The sequence below is a fragment of the Cervus elaphus genome, chromosome 7 (assembly GCF_910594005.1).
Source record: "Cervus elaphus chromosome 7, mCerEla1.1, whole genome shotgun sequence".
Classification (NCBI taxonomy): Eukaryota; Metazoa; Chordata; class Mammalia; order Artiodactyla; family Cervidae; genus Cervus; species Cervus elaphus.
In genome coordinates, this window is record NC_057821.1 from 8,965,704 (window position 1) to 8,987,340 (window position 21,637).

Here is a 21,637-nt window from a genome sequence, read left to right on the forward strand (position 1 = left end):
AACCAATCAACACCCGGATCTGCAGACGTGCACGGAAGTGGAGCGCCCGTTTCCGTGTAAACCGGAAACGGCCAATTGCTGGCTGAGGAGAGCCGCAGCGGCGTTCCACTGTCACGTGAGGGGGCGGGTCTCCTCAGGCAGTGGTACCTCAATGAACTACGCGAAGAGACCAATCGTGGGGCAGCCCCGCAGGCCACATGATGAGAGCCCAGGCGCTGGGAAAGGGGGGCTGGAGACCCCGCAGAGTCGATGCGTCAGGTTGTGGAGTGGGGGCTCATCCTTAAACCCCGGAATGTGCCTAGTAGCAGCCCCTATACTGTTCCTGAGGTCTTAAGGAGTGACAGGGTCTTAGGAGATTGAACCTCGGGGGTGAGGGGGAGGTGAAGAGAGCGCCCCCTGCCATTTTGGTTAGGACTGACAGGTTCTTGAGTTGGGGAATGCACAAGTATAATCTGAGAAACCAACTGTCTCTGGTTATAGGGGGAAGTGATTAGGCAGGCAGGCTATGGCATGACCACGGCTAGGTGGAAAGATGTATTTTAAAAGAACGGAGTAAGACCCTGTAAGTGGGATAGACAGTGATTAAAATGGGGCGCCTCAGCCTTAACTGAAGCCCTAAAACTGCATACAGACTTGTGAATCGATAGAGGTGGTGGGGGAGAGGAGGGCCGCAGGTTGGGGGTATGAAGAAGACACCAGGAAGTAGTGATGGACCTTTTGCCCTTTACCCCCTTCCTATTTCACTCTCTGGGTCAGGTCTACCTCTCAGCCTTGGGTCTCCTTCCCTTAACCCATCCCCCTAGGAGCCAGGACCTGCCCTACATAACTTCCCTGGGGCCCAAGCACATCCTGTGACCCAAAAATGGAGGGGCCAATGAGAGGAGAAATAGGTGGGAGGAGGCAGGGAGAAAAAGGCTCTGCCACTTTCCCTACCCAGTATTCCCCCTCCATCCTGGGTCTGGGGTCTCTGGTCTGCTGGGTGGGTATAACTGGGCATTTCCCAGGCTGAGTTCTCTCATACCTACCACTCTGGGGTTGGAGGTCTCCCTGAGATCTCTGTCTTTGGAGTTTGTCTCTGAGGGATCTCTATGGGGTCTTTTGGTATTTGTATCTTTTTTAGGACTGAGTGTCCTTGTTTTTTGTTTGCGGGGGGAGGTTTCTGGGTCTGCAGTCACCCTCTCTGAGGTATTAAAAATTCTTTTTTTATGTATTTGGGATCTCTGAGTTCATCTCTGGGCCAGCAGCGTGTCTCTTCTGCCCCTCACCCCTCCAACCAAGGTGTGGAGTTCCTTTGTCTTTGAGTTATCAGCCTCTGAGTCTGCAGTTTCTTTTCTCTGAGATCTAAGTCTGGGGTCTCTGATATCTCTCAGTGGGTCTGAGTTCTCAAAGACCTAATTTCAGGTCTGGATTCTTTATGAATCTGGTCTCATCTTTTCCTTTGAGTCTAGGTCTTAGATCTCAGTCCCTGAAATTACTGTTTAAGTCTGGTGTCTTAAGATTTCTGTGGCTATGAAGAACCTTTTGGAGACTGAATGCTCAGATTTTGACCTTTGACCCATCTTAGGAGGGTGGTCTGGGGTCTGTTTTATGAGATTGGGGCCTCTTTTCCTCTAGACTTAGGGTTTGCGCCTCAGATTATCCCCTGCGCCACCCCCCCCGCCCCCCCCCCCCCCCGCCCACCTCCGGGTGGCAAGGTATCTTTGTGGGTCTGGAGCCTCCCGATATCAGGGTCTGGGGTCTGCATCTTTAGAACCGCTCTCTCTTGAGTCTCTTTCTCTCTGTTTTGAGTCGGGGTCTCTGCCTCCCTGGTTCTCACTGAGTAGGGGTGGGGGCTGCAGGGACTCTCTCTCCTCCTCCTCCTGCTCTCCTCTCGCTCGCTCCCCCGCCCCCCTCTCTCTCTCTCTCTCTCTCCCGGCTGCCGCTGCTGCCGTTGGCTCCTCTTCTCCTCCTCCTCCTCTCTCTCCTCCTCTCTGCCTCTCTCCGCTCCTCTCTCCTCCTCTCTCCTCCTCCTCCTCCACCTCCTCCTCCTTCTCCCCCTCTCTCTCCCCCTCTTTCTCTCTTCTCTTTCTCCCCCGGCCCCCCCGCCCCCTCCCCCCCAGGCCTGATGAGCAGGTCTCGCGCCTCCATCCATCGGGGGAGCATCCCCGCGATGTCCTATGCCCCCTTCAGAGGTACGGTGGTGAGGGGAGGGGGAGGACCAGTTGGGGGGGAGAAGGGGGGAGGGGCGCGGGGGGGGGGGCTGGGCAGAGCTGGGGCCAGGGAGGGGAGCAGCTGAAATGGAAGGAGAGAGGAAGGCAGGGATGGGAGCAATGGGGAAGGAGGTACTGGAGGATAGGTGTAAATAAGGACCCGAGGGGCCAAGAAACAGGCCTTGAAGGGGGCTGAGGGGAAAACGATGAAGGGGAAAGAGATCGCCAGAGAAGGTGGGAAGATAGAAGGGTAGGGTTGGGGGAAGAGCTGCAGAAATAATTTGGAGGTGGGAGCTGAGAGATGAGGAAAATATCAAGAAAATAGAAGGACAGAGTCTTAGGAGAGGGGCTAGGAGGGGAAAATGAAGAAAATTAAAACATAGGGGTGAAAAAAGCAGCCAAGAAGATGGGGGGGGGTAGGATCTGGTGGGGTCTCAGAGTATGGTAGGGGGTAGAAAAAGACAGGAGATGGAAGGAGAGGAGAAGGGGCCAGATGGAGAGAGAGGGAGGCAGTGGTGGGGGGGGGGGGGGGGGGAGGAATGAAGGGTCCAGATGGAGGGAAGAGAGGAGAGAGGATGGGGAATGGGTTTGGGGGAGGAGGGACCAGGGCAGGGGGAGGGCCAAATTAGGTATGTGTTTATTGGGGGGGAGGGGGGCAATACAAGTAAAACTGAGTGCTGGGAATAGGGGGCAGATGAAGACCCTGCCCCAGACTCAGGCCCTCATTAAGGCCCTTGAGCATTGAAACGTAATCCCTGGGGTCTTATCCACTTCCTTCACTTCACCACTTTCACCCCCTCCCCCACCGCCAGTCCTTATTTCCATTCCCCCTCCCTCCTCTGGTGTCCATCACCTATATCTTTCCCCACATATGGTGTCCGTTCCTTATATGCGTCCCCCTTCTGTCCTTCCCCTCTATCAGTCCCTTCTCTGGTGTCCCTTCTCTCTCTCCCTCTCTTTTGCCTGGTAGTCCTTTATATCTCTACCACCTCTTCACCCCCTCCTTCTTGACCCCCTTGTCCTAGTGTCCCTATTCTGTCCCCTTCATTTTCTTTGGGCCTTATTCCCTTGTCCCTAAAGATTTACCATCATCTCTGACTCTTACTCTCTTAGATCCATTTCTGTTATTTCTTCTCCACCCCATCCCTTCTTCCCCACCCCATTCCCTATCTTATCACCACAAGTCTGTGCCTACTTACTTTCCACTAAGACCCCACCTCTTATCACCCATTCCCCTTCTCTTGTCTCCTCTCGTTCCTGGGCTGTTGGAGATTTGGGGAGCAAAGACACCAGTTTTGACGGTTGGAACAGGACCTACAAGAGATCCCCATCTGAGCCCCATGGAATTGTTTATCCTAGTAAATCTTTCCCCTATCTTAACTGTGTCCCTTTGTCTCTTGCATCTGCCTCCCAGAATCATCCTAAGTCCAGGCAATGTTTGTGTATGTGTGTATTTCCAGAGTTGCTCCTAAGTGAAGTTCCCCGTGTCCTTCCCCACTCCCAGGAGGAGGGTGTCCCCTGAAGTATAACTGTCCTGCCTGTGGTTGCTGTCTGACCCAGTCCCTCCTATAATGATGATGTGAATCAACAGATGTCCCCTCTGGGAGTCCTCAGGGTCTGACTGCAGTGGGCATGTTTCCTGCAGTATCTGCAGTCTCAGAGCCTAGGTTTTGGTGATCTCTTTATCTTTGGTGTCTCTGAGGTGGCACTGACACAGAGTTTCAAGAATATTGGGGTTTTTAGATACCTGTGTTCAGGGAGTTCATCTCTGTCTCTGACCTGCAGATTGGGTAAATTTGAACCATGTTTACAGACAGAAAGGGGCTAGATTTTTTAACACTCTGCTCCTCATAGCTTTTAGTTGGAATGAAGTTCACTGGCCAGTTCTTTTCCTGCAATATTCCCATGATTAATTATACTGGAAAGGTAACGGGATTTGATCTTTTTTCCTCTAAACTCTCTGTCACCCTCATTCCTTAAGCTTATTTTCTATCACGTTGATGTCATCAATTTTATTTCTCTCTGACTTCTATAGGGCTTGCCCACTATGTCCCTGTGATGGTGTGTAGCATTGGGGTTTAAAGGAGAGGCACTTTGCATGCACATGGGTGTGGAAGAACAGCAAAGTCAGGGGAGGGGCGACCCTTACTACTACTTTTGGAAGTTTGTCCCCATCCCCAGCCTCTATATCACAGGCTTGGATCTTTCATTCTTCCCTCCCCTCTTCCTTCCTCAGGCTTCACACGGTGCCTTGGGGAGGTTCCTACTTGAGGAGTTGGCTTCCATCCTGTCCATGGAGACTGGGGAAGTGGGGTAGGGGGACAGTATTGAATCTTTGACCTCTGGGCATGGAGTAGGGGAAGAGATCAACTCAGTATTCATGCAAACAAGGGCATATTTCCTGCCTCCTCAGTCCCCAACCCCTCCACAGCCAGATACCAACAAGACCCATCCTTCCTCTACCACCAGCAGAACCAGCTCTTTCCCTGAAGGATAAGCAGGGTTGGGCTGGGGAGGAGGGAGTGAAGGAAAGAGGAGAGGCAGGAGAGGAGGTCCTCATGGTATTCTGACCCTGGGAACAAGTAAGCTCCTCACTCCCTCTCTTTTCTAGATATTTAGCTTTTAGTCTCATGACCCAAATGTTCCTACATCCCCATTCTTCTTCCCACAGCTCTGTAGGCTTCCTTACTCTCTTGCAGATGGGTGGGGTCACCTTCCAAATCCTTGTCTTCTGCAGCTATCTGGTTGCCCTCCCTTTTCCCAGACACTTGCCACCAACCTCCCTGTATTTTTCTTCTGCCAGTTTTGTTGGACCCTCAGCCTTTTGATTTTTCAGAAGTGGATGGAGAGCTCCTTCCCCTTTCTCTGCCTTCAAACTTGTACTCTCTCTGTCAGGATATCATTCCCCTCTGAACCACTCCTCTGTATTTCTTCTGCCAAGTCTACTGAGCCCCTCAGCTCCCACCGCCCCAGCCAGAGAAGCTTATCTTCTGTTCCTCTAAAGTTTCCAGGGGCCTCACCCCCTTCTATGATCTCCTCAAGGTGGGTGGGGGCCCCTTGTCCCCCTTTATGGATTCTTCTTCTATCCCCTGAATACATAGAGCTTCCCTTACAGTTTCTGTGTATCTCTGCCCCCTAGATGTACGGGGACCCCCTATGCACCGAACCCAATACGTTCACTCCCCATATGATCGTCCTGGTTGGAACCCTCGGTTCTGCATCATCTCGGGGAACCAGCTTCTCATGCTGGATGAGGACGAGGTGAGCAGGGTGGGAAGGCTGGGAAGACACCTCCGGGTAGCATGTGAAAATGTGAGAGAAGGATGGGAGAATCCTCATTTGCAAAGGGATGTGAGGCACAGAGATGGCAAAGGGAAAGACACTGGCAAGTGGTGGGAGGAGGGTGGCCTTGAGACTTGGGTTGAGATGTCAGAAGGGGTAGGGGTTCTCTCCCCTGGGCCAGAGGGGTGTTTGAGGGCCATGTGCAGTGATGGGGAGGAGTCGTGGTTCTAAAGATTTGGGGGTGCCTTCTGTTTTCACCCTGCTCCTATTGTGGGATAGGTTAGGCTAGGAAAGGGAAACAAAAGGGCTTGGAGGAGGGTGAAGACACAGGGATCACTTTGGAGGGAACATCTCCCTCTCCTCTCCCCATACTGAGCAAGCCTCATCACTGACCACTCGCCATCCTTTCCCTGGCATGGGGCAGAGTGCATGGACTCAGAGTGGGGTCTCTGAGGGAACTAGGAAGGGGCAGCAGGGTACAAGGAGAGAGAATAGAGAGCAGTAGGTCTGGGCCTGGATGGTGGTGAAGACAGGGAAGCCTGAGATGAGGGTTTAGAGAGATGCTGAGAGGGCTTTCACCAGGGACACAGGGAAGGAATATGAGGGAAGAGACACCTAGGGGGGTGAGGGGAACTGGGAATATGGGAAGTTGTCTAAAGGAGTCAGAGTGGGATAGAGGCAAGGACCAGCCGAAGTGGAAGATGTGAAATGAACCGAGCATCCTCGTGGAGGGAGGTAGCCGTGCAGTGTGATTAGAGAGCCAGGGGGTGTGGGCTCTGATCCTGGAGCCGGGTCAGCAGTAGAGAGAGCATCCATCAGAGGAAACAGAAGATGTGACTATGAAGAAAGGATCCCCAGAGGTGTGGTTCAGGTGGTGGGGGGTGATTTAGGTAAGCTTTAGAGAGTGACAGGATAACCTGCAAGACCAGAGAGGTGGTAAGAGATATGTCCCAAAAACTGTCAGGAAGGGTGTAGTGAGGCAGGGTTAGAGCTGGAGTTGAGGTTAACCAGAGTTTCGAGGAATCTGGGGGGCAAGTGAGTGTGGAGATGCCTGGGTAGAGAGCTTCCCAGGCACAGAGTCAAGTTGAAGCTTTGTCCAGGGAGGACATGGTGACTGACTCAAGGGAAGGGTGGTTTGGGAGGTTCAAGTGTTAGGCACTGGGGGCCAATTTGAATGGTCATTAGTCGTGGCCAAGCATTTGGGGTCTGTAGGATGAATGGGGGAAACTGGAGACTGAGTGAGAATGAAGAGGTTGGACAGTGGGTGGGAGAATGAAGGAATGAAAGAGATGGGGACAGACAGGTCCAGAGGACCGGTGGCTAGAAACTGAGGTAGGAAGGGTGTGGAGGGGGTCCTGGAATGGCAGAGTGCAGGGCCACAGGGAACTGGAATTGGCTGGGCTGTGGAGCCCAGGCTGGGACTAGTGGGGTGGGTGGTTCTTGAAGGGGTGGAGATTGGCGGGGTGGAGATGGGAAGGTTAGGAAGGAGGTGGCCAGGGAGAAATGGGGATGAGGCTTAGGGAGAGGTAATGGCTAAAGGGAGGTGAGCCAGGCTGAAGGGGGGGGCCATGAAAGGTGCGGGGGGAGGTGACCAGGCCCTCTAGGGGGTGGGGAGGTTGGGTCCCATTCTGGCCGCAAGCCTGGCCGTGGGAGGGAGACAAGCTGTGGATCCTGATTATAAATGCAGCTTCTGCTACCCCCGTGACAGCCACGGAGGGAGGGAAGGGGGTGAGGGCGGTGGGAGGTTGGGAGGAAAACAGGGAGAAGGGAGGAACTGAAGGTCAAGGGGAAAGTGGATTTGGGGAGCAGCAGAGACCAGAGTGGTTCCAGGGGTTCCCTGGAGGGTGTTTCAGAAGACATGGTGGAAGAAAGGAGGATGGGACGGGAGGGGATGAGGGAGCAGACTCGGAGAGAGAAGGCAATGAGAAATCCACTCACCCCGGGACACTTAAAAAGAGTACGGAGGGGAAGGGGCAGGTGGTCAGGCTGGTGGGAAGGGAGGCTCATCCTCCTCGGGTGGGGAAGAGAAAGAAGAAGGACGGCCTGGGCCCACGAGGTCTGACGCCCCTCCCCCCCCCGCATCCCTAGATACACCCCCTTCTGATCCGGGACCGGAGGAGCGAGTCCAGTCGCAACAAACTGCTGAGACGCACGGTCTCCGTGCCGGTGGAGGGGCGGCCCCACGGCGAGCATGGTACGGCGGCCGAGCAGGCTCTCGTGCCCCGGACAGGCGCGGGGAGGGGGCTGCGGGGGCCTGGGTGCAGGGGAGGGGGCGTCCGGGGCCGGGAGGGGGCGGAGACGAAGTCTCGCACCGAGTGGGAGCCCGGGCGGAGCCGGCGCCCTCCTCTGGGGTCTGAGCGGGACGCAGGTTGTGGGTGAGAGGCCTCAGCGGTCCTCGCTGTTTCGCTCTCTTTTTCCTCTCCAGCAGCGAAGTTTGACTGTTTCCCCTGTGCTTGTAAAAATAGTCTCCTTAGATCTTTCGCTTCCTGTCCGAGTGTGGCTGCCCCTGCCCCTCCCCGGCCTGGGTCTGGGATCTTGGAGAGAATGACCTAGTTCCGGCCCTGCCCCCAGACCTCTGCCCCACCCCCCACTCTCCTGATTCTTCTCCCAGACCTTCTGGCCTGTGGACCCTCCCTCTTGCCCCCTTTTCCTTTTCTCATCAGCTGTTTTTATTTTCTGCAATTCTGTCACCCTCTTCCGCTTTCCTCCCCGATATCTCTTATTTTCTCTATCGCTCTTGGGTCGTCTGCCTCTCCCCTCTGCTCTCGGTGGAACTCCGTCAGACCCCCATCTCATCTCCTTTCTGTCTGTCTGTGGAGCTATGTGCTCAGTCTGTCTCTCCAACTCTCCCTCTCTCCATCTGTCTCTTCCCCTCCCTCCCTCTTTCTGCCCCCCCTCCACCCCCCTCTTTAGTCATTTAAAAAAAGATTTTTGTCTTCCTGAGAAGTTCGCTTAAAAGGTTTCCATGGGAACAGTGAGGGGAGATGAAGGCAGAGAACCGAGATCTGCAGCCAAGGTGCAGAGAGACACCCTCAGCCCCCAGAAACCCCCTTGTCACTGCCCCCTACACTGTGTCCCCCTTCCAGGACCAAGGGTCCAGGTCCTTCATCCCCTCAACCCCTGGTGACCCCCTTATTCTACCAACACCCCCCCCCTCCCCTCAGGGATCCAGGCTTCCAGTTTCTCTTCCTTACAGCCAGTGGCCTGTCTCCATCCCTTGGCTCCCTTCAGCCCTCTCTGATAGGCTCAAGCCTTACTGCTCTTGGGGGCCAACTCTGGGACCCTGGGTGGATTGCTGGCCTGGGGTGTGTGTCATTGTCATGGAAACTTCTGACCATGGGGGCGTGTGGGTAGCACATTTCTGTGAGGCAAAGCCAGGTGGAGCTGCTGGTGGTGGTGGAATGTGTATAGAGAATGTGTGTGATGTCTGTCACATCTGTGTGTGTGTGTGAGTCAGTCATGTCCATGCCTGGGAAAGGTTTGTGTCCATGTGTGCATACCTGTGTGTCCAGGCCGGAATGGTCATATGCTCATGGGGCATGTTTTTTATATATCTGGTGGTGGGCGTCTCTGCCCACACATTCCCCTTCTATCTTCTTACTGTCACTCCTCAGGGTCTGGGGTCTCTCGTGTGGGTCTCCTGTGTGTTAGGGAGAAGGGCACTCATGTATGTTTGGAATTGAGGATGGTGTGTGGAGGTGTTTGTGTCAGAAGTTCAGTCTGGGCTGGGAGGGGGTCCAGGGGTATATATATTTGGGGGGAGTGTTTAGTGAAAGAGTTGATGGCTGGTGAACGTTTGGGGTTCTCAGAGGGACGTAGAATGTGTAAAGGGAGTGGAGAATGTGCAAGGAACCTAGAAGTTTAGGGACCCTTGGGGGCCTGGGTCCGAGAAGGTCTGTGCAGAGGCTGTGGACTCTCGAGCCCAGGAGAGGTCGCCGGACCTTCAAGGGGCATCGGCATTCAGGGCTCCTCCTCTCCTGGGTGGAGCCGCCGCCCCTCATTCCCTCCGTGGTTTCGATGGGGGGTCCAGCTCAGGAGGGAATGGTGGGAGGCCCGGTTGGTTTTGGGGGTCCCTTCGTCCCCCTCCCGCATCTCTCTCGCGCTGTCTCCGGGCGACGGGGCTCGTGACAGAGGCGGCCACGGCAGCAGCGGTCGCCTAGCAACGGCGGCGGGGCCCGGGCAACGGCGGCAGCGGCGGGAGCGGCGGCGGAGGGAGCCGTTCCCGCGGCCGTCACCGCGCGGCCGTCCAGGCCGTCCCGGGCCCCGCCGCCGCCCCCACCGCGCCGGGCGGCGCGAGCCGGGCCGCGCCGCCCCCTCTCCCGCCGCACCCGCCCCTCCCCCGTCGGGGACACCCCCGACCCCCCCGGGGGGCGGTGCGAGGTAAGGGCGGGGCCGGGCGGACGAGGAGCGCGTGGGGGGCGCCGCGCTCGTGGGGGCGCGCGTGTGCGTGGGCGCGGGGAGGGGGTGGGGAGGCCGCGGTGGCGGCGGCGGCGGCGGCAGCTGCTCCCTCCGCATGTTCTCGCTGCATCTTCCGAGTGGGGGGAGTTATGGTAACTGGCGGGGGGCAGCGGAGGTGGGGGGTCGGAGACTGGCCTCGTGGGGCCAGTCTCCGGAGCGCGCGGGGGCGGCCGGTGTAGGGTGGTCTTGGAGCCCCTCGGTGGAGGCGGCAGCCCTAGTGTCCGCGTGTGGTCGGTGTCCAGGCTTGTGTCTCCTGTGTTAGTGCCATGTGCACACGGGGGCCCGTTCCTCGCGTACACATGTGCAGCCAGCCTTTTGCAGCCTGTCCTGCCCTCGCCTGCCTCGGCTTGCTTCCTACCTAGGGCTCTGCTGGGCTGGCCGCGGCTTGGGGGCAGCTCTTGGCCGTACTGGTCCCTGTCACCTCTGACCCTGAGAATGCACGTCCCTGGCTGGGGCTCACCTTCTGTCAGTCTCCTGTGTGTGGAGATGTGTGGCTGCATGAGAAGGATTTCTGTGTCCCTGGTGGCAGGTGTGTGTCTTTGCATGTGTGTTCCATCACTGGCCTGGGTATCTGTGTCAGTCCCAGCATGAGTGTCCAGGGCGTGTCTGGATGTGGGTGGTATGCAAGTGGGGGGAAGAGAGTAAGTGTGTGTGAGTGTGTTCTTTGGAATCCTGCCATGTATGAAACACCTTTGGGCTAGCAGGTGTGAGCCCCTGCTCTGTTAGGGAGTGGGGACAGGAAAGCTAGCTGAAAAGGGAAAGAGTGGGGTAAAGAGGAAAAGTGGGGAGTTGGGGGAGAGGAGGACTGAGCGGGGCTTGGTGAGGGGAGAGGCAGGAGAGGGAATGGCTGCAGAGGGCTTGGGCAGGTGGGACTTCGTGGAGTCAGGTTGAGAAGAGAGAGGAGGTGGGGAACTGGCTGGAGCTGATGGAGAAGGGAGTCTGGAAATGGGGAGGCAGCGCAGGGGCAAGAGAGAGTCAGGCCTTCCGTGAAGTGATCACTGAGAGGAGAGCGGCAGCCGGGCTTGTGGCTTGTGTAGGCCATGTAGAATCGGGCTTGGCTGGCTCAGGAGAGGCCATCCTAGAGGCTGGCTCCCAGTGAGGCCTGGCGCAGCAGGACCTGCTGATAGAGGTGCCCATTCCCAGCCCAGAGTTTTGCCCCCCCCCCACCCGCCCCGGCCCATTCCTCTGCTCTCTCTCCAGCTCTGTTCCTCCACCTGCTTTGGCAGCCTTCCTCTGGGGCTCCCCTTGAGAGCTGCCAGCGGGGTGTGACAGGGAAGAAAGGCCAAAGGGAAGGTTAGTGGTTTGGGGGATTGGAGGGTAGGGGGAGATTCTGTGGGTGATGGCAAGATTAGAGAGGTTGGAGAGGTGGGAGTGCAAGCCCTTGCTGTGTGTGTGAGTGAGTGCAATTGTGTGTGTATACAGGGTGTGTACATGTGTGGGTGTGTGCACAATGCCTGTGTTACGGGTCTGTGTAGGTGGCTGTTATGCGTGTGCATGCGTGTATACATCGTGCAGGGATGGGACATGGAGGCCCAGGATCTTGGTGTGTGCTTATCAGGTTTGCTCTCTGCGTGGACATGGGCCTGTGGCCTGTGTTCTGTCCATGTCACTGCATGCAGCACTGTTAACAGGATATCCTGTGTTTCTGTCACTCTGCCCCCTTTCCTCTGTGTTTCTGCTCTTTTTTTTTCATTGTGGCACTGAGGGGCTTTGTAAGCATATGCGTATGTGGTCTCTGTGTACCTCTGACTTAAATATGAGTTTGTGCCTCTTAGTACTTGGTTATATGTATAAGATTATATTACTTCCAAGAATCAAGCAGACCAATTAGCAAATCCATTCTCCTTCTGTTAATTCTTTAGTTCTAAAGCAGAATTTTAGTGGATTTGAAGTTAGAGTTTCTGCCTTTATTACAGGATCTTTTATATGAACATAATGGCTGAACTGCATTCTTTGGCATGAGAATGAGGCAAGCAGACCTGAGAAAAGCAAAGACTTAGGAAGGAAATAGCCTGAACCCTTAGATGCACTGTTGAGTGTGTAACAGAAGGGTAGTTAATGCATTTGTTCCTTGGTTTTTCTTTATTCTGGAAGCAACCAGGGACTCCTGTGTTGGAGTCAGGAAAGGGCTGGGGAAGAAGGGGTTGTCCTGAGATAGAGTGGTTGTGGTTGTACTTTTCCTGTGAATGAAGGATGCTTGTGCTTTGGGGGTCTGGGGGTACCTTGATGCGGTCAGAATCATGGTTTACTCAGGCCTGTGTCTTAGAGGTTAAAGTGGCCTCCCCTGTGTGGGGGCCCTGTGTGGTGTCAGGGTTAAATGTCCTTTTCTGCAATGTGCTGCCCACATGACTGCCCAAGGGACTTGGGCCCCAGGTCCACACCAGCAGCTCTCATGGGTGTCAGGGTCAAGTATGCACTCCCCTGCTGCAGTGCTCACATATGTCTAAGCATGTGTCCAGCGGGGTATGTGGGCCCCAGGGCCTCAGGATGCGGACCTGTGGCACCCCCAACTCACCATTCTCTGCATGTCTGCTAAGCACCTGGGTTCCTCTTTATCGTCCGTGCTGTGGTTATCATGTATATATGTCCCCTCCCCACACAGCTCCGTGTATGTTTCTGTGCTCTACACATGTGTTGCTGAGGGACTGACAAGGGTTTCCATGTCATGGGATCCACATTTTTGTGTGTAGATCTCCTAACACCCGGGTTTTAGAGGCATAGGGAAGCTGGGCAATTTGCAGGTGATTTGCAGTTCAGGAAGCTGACAGTGAAGCTGTGGCTGTGGCCCTCCCTTGTTCTGGACACTAGAGGGTTAACAGGCGGCTCTTCCGGTCCCCCCCCCACCAGCCTGTAGCTTCTTGTTGCTGTGGAGATGGTAGCCCCGCCCCTGATGCAGCACCTGCCCCCCCATTGGCTGCAGTGGTGACTGTGGGGCTGAGGGGGGAGCCCAGGCCTGGGCAGCCATTCTGGAGCTGGAGCCCGAGCTTGGCATCCCCCCACTTTCATTCTCCTCTAGCTCCTCAGCCCCTCTCAATTCCCTGGCAGCAGAGCCTCAGCTTCCCTCCTCCGAGCTGCCACCCCTCCAGACTCAGAGCCGTCCGAGCTTCCTCCGCGTTCACCTCCCCTCCTCCTCGCCCTGCCCTCACTTGGGAGTCCCCCGAGTGCCCACTGCCCATTCTCCCTGCTCCCCTGCTTTCTTCCCCTTCCCCTTCCCCCTTCCCTTCTGACTCCCTGCCTCTGCAGTGCACGTGGAGCGGGCCCCTTCTCCCCTCCCCCTGCCCTTTGCTGTCCCCAGGCTTCTTCCGCTTCCACTCCGCACAGGTCCCTTCCAGGACCTCCCCCTCCAGGCCAGGGAGGGGGTCATGGGAGGCAGTCCTGGCCCTCCAGACAGATTGGGGTCGGGGAGAAGATGTGCCCAGCTGAAAGAGGAGGAAAACCTGCCTCCGGCCCATGACCTTTAACCCGACTCCCCCCCCCCCCCCCCCAGCTGACCCCTTCCTGGGGGTGTGGGCACCAAGAACCTAGGATCCGTGGCTCTTTGGTGTCCTTTATTCCTGAAGTTTTACTGACGCTCTCAGCCATGCCCCTTTGCTGACTGCCAGCCCCAACCCCAGTCATGGGCCTGAGGCCCCCCACCCCGTCCCCCTCTGGGGGCTCTGGCTCAGGTTCCTTGCCCCCTCCTTCCCGCCGCCAGCCTCTCAGCCGCCGCTGCTCTTCCTGCTGCTTCCCGGGGGGTAGGTGAGGCTGGAGCTGAGGGGCCGAGGGAGGGGGCAGATGTGCTGGGGCCAGGGTGGACCCGGGGCTACGGTGACCCCCTCCCACATCCCTGCCGGCCCTCTCCTCCCCTCCAGAATACCACTTGGGTCGCTCGAGGAGGAAGAGTGTCCCAGGGGGGAAGCAGTACAGCATGGAGGCCGCCCCCGCCGCACCCTTCCGGCCCTCGGTGAGTGAAGGCCCTGCCAGATGTTGGTCAGCTGGTCCCCTCCCTGCCAGTCCCAGCTGGAGCCCCTGGATTGTGAGAAAGGGGGCAGGAGAGAGAGAGTCTGTGCGTGTGTCCCCCCACTTCTTTGGTTTCCCCCTTCCTAGCTCTGCCCCCCCTGCTTCTCAGACCAGCCCTCCCACCTTCTCTAGGCTGGTGTGTGTGTGTGTTTGTGTGTGCACTCGCACCCGTGGGAGCACAGGAAGACAAACTGTAGCAGGGCTCCTGTCCCCTTTTTCTCACCCTGGAGACTTCCCTTTACCCCAATCCCGGCTTCATCCAGAGGCTCCTTACCAGCTGAGCAGTGAGCAAGTGGAACCGACACTACCCCAACCCACCCCTATCCCCATTTCCCCCCACCCAGCAAGGCTTCCTGAGCCGGAGGCTAAAAAGCTCCATCAAACGCACGAAGTCACAACCCAAACTTGACCGGACCAGCAGCTTCCGCCAGATCCTGCCTCGCTTCCGAAGTGCTGACCATGACCGGTATGGGGTCTGAAGTGGGCTGGACTAGGGTGGGATAATTTGGATGCAGAGTAGGGGGCTCTGGAGTGCCCACTGCCCATTCTGTGGGGGCTATCAGAGTGCAGAGCTTGATGGCCTCTGATTGAGAGGTGTTATGGGGCAGGGGCCAGAATGGAGGAGCAGCAGGAGGTGGGGAGTGGGGGGAGGACGAGGAGCGGGGCAGGAAAGGGGATGAAGGTGAAGCCAAGGAGGGCCTCTTCTGGCCGGGGAAGGATGGGCTCCAGGCTGGGGTGGACAGAGCTGCCCCGAAGGACAGAGATGGAGTGACAGCCGGGGAGAGGATGGGGAGGAGGCGGTGGGCGGGAGGGTGTGTGTGATCCGGGTGCAGGGTCCCAGGGAGGGGGGCGGGGCGGGGCGGGGCAGCAGGTGCGCGGGGAGCAAGCGGAGGAGGGCAGGTAGCACAGGTGTGCGGGTCCACAGCCAGGGAGGGCAGGCTGGAGGGTTCATCATGGACTGAGCCTGAGGAGGAAGGCCGCAGACAGTCCAGAGGGCACCGTCTCCAGGGCTGGGCTGGAAGGAACCTCGCTTGCTCCTGGGGTCTGCTTCTTGGGGTCCCTCCTTGGGTTTCCCCCTCCCCCGGGGCTCCTCCCAGGGAGAAACCTGTCCTTCCTTCCCCCTGTCTGGCCACCCCGGGGCAGGGCAGGTAGGGAGTTGGGCTAGGTGAGTCACACCTTCCCCTCCCCCTCCATGTCCCTGGAGCTGGATCTGGGGCCGGCAGGGGGTGAGGGCCTGGTATTCCTGGCCGCGGGGGCGGGGGGCCGGGGGAGCGTCGCGCTGACGGCAGTGGAGCCCAGGATGACGGGGCTGCTATAAATAGCTCCAGGAGGCTCCCACACCCGGCTCCCCCTCCCTTCCCCGCGGCTCTCCACTCCTCATCCCTCGCTGGCTCCCGTGTCCCTCTGCTCTTCTGAGGGGTGCTCCCAAGTTCACCCCTGCTTGCCCTCTGTGCTCTCAGCCAGCCTCCAGGGCCCCTCCTCACCTTCTGCCACCCTGTCTCTCTGCTCTTGCCTTTCCCTCTTCTTCCTGTCCTTTCCTTATCTCTTCCTCCCTAGTCCTCCTTTCCAGACCCATGCTCCTGTTCTGTTTTCTGCCCACAGCCTCCTCGTATCTCTTACTATTTTCCCTCACTCGTTCCCTCAATTTTGCTAAAATGTGTTCTCTTACCTCATTCATTCTTGGATTTATTAAATGCTTTTTAGATAGTACCTATGGGGCAGGCCCAGACCAACATCTTTGTACTTTTAATTCTTGATTCCCAAGAATCAAGACTCCCACAGCTGTGAGTTTTTTTTAGGGGGAGTGATCACCTAGAAGTCCCATCTAGAACTGTCCAAAGCCCACCTGTTTCCTTTTTTCCCTGCCATGGGTCATTTCTGGCTTGAGATATTTCTAGGTGTCCCCAGTATTCAAAACCCCTTAGGTGGTGGACTGAGGGGAGGGACTTTCTCTCACACCCCTTATGTCCTTCCCTGGTACAGGCTGGGTTTCTCTCTGTCTGTGTTCGTGTGGGAAGTGGGTGTAGAAGCACTTTCCCCAGGTCTCTGTCCATCCCAGAGCCCGCTTGGTGATGCAGCCCTCTGGGTTTGTAAGCAGGCTGGGTCCTGATCCCCGCTCCTGGACCACCCCCCCACCCAGGGCCCGGCTGATGCAGAGCTTTAAGGAGTCACACTCTCACGAGTCCCTGCTGAGTCCTAGTAGCGCGGCCGAGGCCTTGGAGCTCAACTTGGATGAAGACTCCATTATCAAGCCAGTGCACAGCTCCATCCTGGGCCAGGAGTTCTGTTTTGAGGTACTGGGTGTGTGGGGCTGGGGCGGGACCAAGGGTGGGGGTCCAGAAGGGGCAGGCAGAGAGGCAGAGGTGGGATGTCAGGGAAACAGAAACCTCTGGGGCTGGGAGAAAGGAGGAATGGGCTGGGAGGAAGGAGGAATAGGCCAGGAGGAAGAGATGGTAGGGTGATCCCAGCCCTATGGAGTCCTCTCCCTTCTAGAGCCCCCTCTGACCATGCACCCCTGTTCAGGTAACAACGTCATCAGGAACAAAATGCTTTGCCTGTCGTTCTGCCGCCGAAAGGGACAAATGGATCGAGAACCTGCAGCGGGCGGTGAAACCCAACAAGGTACTGCGCATCTGGGGGCTCCAGACGGCACGGGCGGGCCAGTGTCCAGGGGGCCGGGGGCAGGGGCGGCATGGGGCAGGGGGCAGGCGGAGGAGTAGGAGGAGACCCCCTGTTTCTTTTTGTTTTCTTCTGCCGTATGATGTTTCCTTTCCATAGAAATCGTAGACTGAGAGCTGACAGGGCTCTGGAATTTCCTCCAGTGCCTCTTCCCCACAAGCAGGGATGTCTCCCTAATACCCTGACAGGGGGGCACCAGCCCCCGCTCGCAGTGTTTCCGTAGGACACTTAGATTGGTCAGTAGCTGAATCTCGAGACCATGGTTTCTTCTCTGTACAACTGGTAGGAATGGGGTTGAAGTAGAATATCTCTAAGGTCCCTCTGGCTCAAAAATTCTGTGAGCCTGTGTTCTTCCCAAGAGAAATGCTCCCAGTTCCGTCTGCTGTTCTCTGTGTCCCAGCTTCCAGTGAGCTCCTCTGGGGAGACCCTTGTTTGTCAATGTCCTTCTTAAAAACTAGACCCAAGATGCTGCCATCTTTCCCCTGCAGAGTCCGGATACCAGGCTCTTTTCACACTGAAACCACTGGTCATTGTCAGCCTCCAGGCCCTTTTTGCATTAACTGTAGATTCTCACCTTTTGCATTTATGCCTTTTTTTTTTTTTCAGTTAACTTCTGATTGTCTTTGAAAAACTCCTCAGTTTTCCTGTTCAAATTCCACCTTAATATTTTGGGTTTATTATTATAACTTTTAAAATCTTTTCCCAATACAAATTCTATCAACTGATGTATGAGCTCAGTCTATATCAATTTTGTCTGGCTGCTGTAACAAACTACCACTAAGTAGGCTATTTAAAATAACAGAAACTTATTTTCTGGTAGTCAGGAGACTGGAAGTCAAAAATCAAGGTGTCGGCAGGGCCTTGCTCCTCTGGAAGCTCTAGGAAGAATCCTCCCCTTCCCCTTCATACTGTCTGGGGGTTGCCAGCAGTCTTCAGCATCCCTTAACTTATAGCTCCATCTGCAAAATTTTTACTTCCATCTTCATGGGCTCATCTCCTTTCCATGTGTGTCTGGTCTCAAAATTTCCCTCTCCACATAGACACCAGTCATGGGATTTAGGGTCCACCCTAATCCAGTATTAAGACATGTCAATGTGATTTTATCTGCAAGGACTGTATTTCCAAAATAGGTCACATTCCCAGGTTCCAAGTAGAACGAATCTGAGGGGAACAGGGTTCTGTTCCACACACACCTTCTCAGCCCTGTGATCGCTGGTCTCAGAGACTGGGTTTTTGACTGTCTGTCTTCTTTTGGTGTCTCTGGCTCTCTGGCCCTTCCCCTTCACCCACCCTACCCTGCCAGGACAACAGCCGCCGGGTGGACAACGTATTGAAGCTGTGGATCATAGAGGCCCGGGAGCTGCCCCCCAAGAAGCGGTACTACTGTGAGCTCTGCCTGGATGACATGCTGTATGCACGCACCACCTCTAAGCCCCGCTCGGCCTCGGGGGACACCGTTTTCTGGGGTGAGCACTTCGAGTTCAACAACCTGCCGGCTGTCCGGGCCTTGCGGCTGCACCTATACCGTGATTCAGACAAAAAGCGCAAGAAGGACAAGGCAGGCTATGTCGGCCTGGTGACTGTGCCTGTGGCCACCCTGGCCGGGCGCCACTTCACAGAGCAGTGGTACCCTGTGACCCTGCCAACGGGCAGCGGGGGCTCTGGGGGTATGGGGGGCTCGGGTGGGGGAGGGGGCTCTGGGGGCGGCTCAGGGGGCAAGGGCAAAGGAGGTTGCCCAGCGGTGCGGCTGAAAGCACGTTACCAAACGATGAGCATCCTGCCCATGGAGCTATATAAGGAGTTCGCCGAGTATGTCACCAACCATTATCGGATGCTCTGTGCGGTGTTAGAGCCCGCCCTGAACGTCAAGGGCAAGGAGGAGGTCGCCAGTGCCCTGGTTCACATCCTGCAGAGCACGGGCAAGGCCAAGGTGAGTGCTGGACCCTCAGGACGAGGCGGCCTGGGCATGGGTACTCGCTGGCGGGGACAGTAAGGGCATATGTGTCTTCGTGAGCTTGGGGTGAACAGAGGCTGACCCCTGGCTCTTCCTGGGCTCCAGGACTTCCTTTCAGACATGGCCATGTCCGAGGTGGACCGCTTCATGGAACGAGAACACCTCATATTCCGCGAGAACACGCTCGCCACTAAAGCCATAGAAGAGTACATGAGACTGATTGGTCAGAAATACCTCAAGGATGCCATCGGTACGGCCCCCCTGCAGGCCTTCTCCCCAAACCTACAGACACCTGGCCCAGCCCTAAACACAGCTCCTGCAGACCCCAAGTCCACCTTGCCTCAGCTCCATGCTTCCAGACCCAGAGTCCCCAGCCTCCAGCCTGATTCTGAGATTCCCCAAACCCCGGTTGTCCCTGCCCTTTGAAAGTGTGACTGATCCTCACTGTGCCTCCAACCCCACAGGGGAATTCATCCGTGCTCTGTATGAATCTGAGGAAAACTGTGAGGTGGACCCCATCAAGTGCACGGCATCCAGTTTGGCTGAGCACCAGGCCAACCTGCGGATGTGCTGTGAGTTGGCCCTGTGCAAGGTGGTCAACTCCCATTGGTGAGACTGGGAACGCTGGGTTGGGAGGCCAGGGTTGGGGGAGTCGTGTGTTCATCTGTTCATCCATCTGTCCATCTTCAAAGAGACCCGAGAACCAGTTGTAGGCAAAGTATTGTGCTCAGTGCTATAGAGCAGGCAGAGAGCTGTGAGACCTGGTCTCTGCCCTCAGAGGACCTGCACCAGAGGGGTTGGGATATTAGATATGCAGAAAACCAAGGAACAGTGTAGTATGTGTTAAGTTCCAAGGAAGGGACCCTCCATCCCGTCTCCACACATAAGATCAGAGAAGGCAGAGCTTGGTGATGAGCAGAGAAGGCTTCATGGGAGAGGTGCTCCTGGACTGGGCTTAGAAGATTGGGCGGGGTTCTGATCTGTAGAATATGTCGGGTTGAGAAGCTGCCTCGGGAGAAGGCTGTGGAGCAGACCCATGTGTGAGGGCGAGAGGTCCTGGGACAGCAGGCAGAAGTGGTTTAGTGGAGCATGTGGCTCACCTCAGTGGAGAACGGAGGGCCACGTGGCCGGACAGGGTGCAGAGAGTTAGCGTGTGAAGGCCTCACTGCCCGGTAAGGGAGCCTGAGTTCTCAGTAGGTCAGGGGACGCCTGTGATGGTGTGGGCGCCGTGCAGTATCGTGACCGTGAAGGTTAGTCCTTCAGTAGAGGTGGGTGCAGAGGCGGCTGGATAGGGAGATGAAGTCCAGGCTAGTTGGGGGCTGTTGTTAATGTGTTAGGCATGGAAATCAGATCCTGAGTTAGGATCTGGCAGGAAAAATAGAAAGGGGCCGCTGTAAGGACTCTGTGGAGAGGATCAGCGGGCATCCTCAGCTAATTGGAAAGGAAGGGCCGTGTCTGTGGGGGTCCTGAGGCCATGAGGCTGGTGGCTGGGCGACCAGTGGCCTCACTGACAGAACCAGGGAGTCAAGAGCAGGGGACTCAGTGGAGGTTGGAGGTGTGGGGGCGACGCTCAGCTCTGCTTTCCACAGTTCGAAGTTTAAGGTGTCAATGGGACATTGCAGAGGAGGACCTGGGAGGTGGGGGGAGTGAACTCAGCTGTTCCAGGGATTGGGACCATGCCTGGGGTGCCTCCATCCCCATTCCCTGGAATCCAGAAGAGTTGGGGGGTCCGAGCTCCCTGTACCTCAAGTGACCCTCCATCTCTCTCCCATCTCTGTCTCTCCCGGTGTCTGTTTCTCTTCTCCTGCTCTCCTCGTCTCTCTGGCACACGCGCTGTCTCTCTCACGTGTGTTCCTGTCCCCCACCTCCTCTCCCTCCGGTCCTCTCTCCGCCGTCTGTCCCCTGCCGCAGCCCTCTTCCTCCTCAGCCCCCCATCTTCCTCCTGCGCGCCCTCCCTCACGCCCTGTCACTTTCACCTCTGTCTCTGCACCCTCACCTCCTACCACCCCCCTCAGCATGTTCCCTGGAAGCTGAGGGTCTCTGGGGCTCAGTCCCGGTCTCTCTCTCTCTCTCTCTTTCTCTCTGTCTCCCCGCCCCTCCCCGCCAGCGTGTTCCCGAGGGAGCTAAAGGAGGTGTTTGCGTCCTGGCGACTGCGCTGTGCAGAGCGGGGCCGGGAGGACATCGCAGACCGGCTGATCAGCGCCTCGCTCTTTCTGCGCTTCCTCTGCCCGGCCATCATGTCTCCCAGCCTCTTTGGGCTCATGCAGGAGTACCCAGATGAGCAAACCTCGAGAACCCTCACGCTCATCGCCAAGGTCATCCAGAACCTGGCCAACTTTTCCAAGTGAGGGAAGCCTCAGGCCGGGGGTTGGGTGGGGCTGGCAGGAAGGGTCTCCTGAGTCCCTAGAGTCAGGCGTGGGTTGGGGCCTTCTGGGTGTGACCTGTGCCTTCTGGATGCTTTGGCCAGGTTTACCTCAAAGGAGGACTTTCTGGGCTTCATGAACGAGTTTCTGGAGCTGGAGTGGGGTTCCATGCAGCAGTTCCTGTACGAGATCTCCAACCTGGACACGCTGACTAACAGCAGTAGCTTTGAGGGTTACATCGACCTGGGCCGAGAGCTCTCCACGCTGCACGCCCTGCTGTGGGAGGTGTTGCCCCAGCTCAGCAAGGTCAGCACGGGCCCCTTGGCTGGTCCTTAGGTCTCCAGAGGCTCCTGTGGCCCAGAGACCATCCCCTGAGCAGATTCTGCCACCCTTCTGATCACGTCACTGCCACTTCCCAGGCTCAGACACCTTTCCCCTTCTGAACTCTGAGGCCCCCGGGTAACAGCCCCCAGGTAAAGCTGGGCTCTTAGCCCCCAGGTAACAGCCTTCCCCTTCCAGGAAGCCCTCCTGAAGCTGGGCCCGCTGCCCCGGCTCCTCAACGACATCAGCACGGCTCTGAGGAACCCCAACATCCAAAGGCAGCCGAGTCGTCAGAGCGAGCGGCCCCGGCCTCAGCCCATGGTGCTGCGGGGCCCTTCGGCCGAGATGCAGGGCTACATGATGCGGGACCTCAACAGGTGAGCCCCGGGAGC

At 56.9% G+C, this 21,637-nt stretch overlaps 1 protein-coding gene across 22 annotated transcripts in view; it reads left to right on the forward strand.

Annotated features, from left to right (window-relative positions):
• SYNGAP1 (synaptic Ras GTPase activating protein 1) overlaps positions 1–21,637 on the forward strand; it is a 32,121-nt gene continuing 10,484 nt past the window's right edge. For 11 of the 22 annotated variants that reach the window (XR_006341956.1, XR_006341957.1, XR_006341959.1 and 8 more), the window contains exons 1-13: positions 2,037–2,171; positions 5,329–5,450; positions 7,560–7,665; positions 13,781–13,872; positions 14,273–14,394; positions 16,069–16,222; positions 16,452–16,550; positions 17,911–18,537; positions 18,667–18,811; positions 19,026–19,170; positions 20,669–20,905; positions 21,029–21,230; positions 21,444–21,622. Coding sequence is in view for 18 of the 22 variants with exons in the window: in XM_043907153.1 (XP_043763088.1) it covers positions 2,105–2,171; positions 5,329–5,450; positions 7,560–7,665; positions 13,781–13,872; positions 14,273–14,394; positions 16,069–16,222; positions 16,452–16,550; positions 17,911–18,537; positions 18,667–18,811; positions 19,026–19,170; positions 20,669–20,905; positions 21,029–21,230; positions 21,444–21,622 (2,297 nt within the window). In the remaining 4 variants the exon portion in view is untranslated. The other 11 variants (XM_043907150.1, XM_043907149.1, XM_043907154.1 and 8 more) reach the window with 11 other exon arrangements.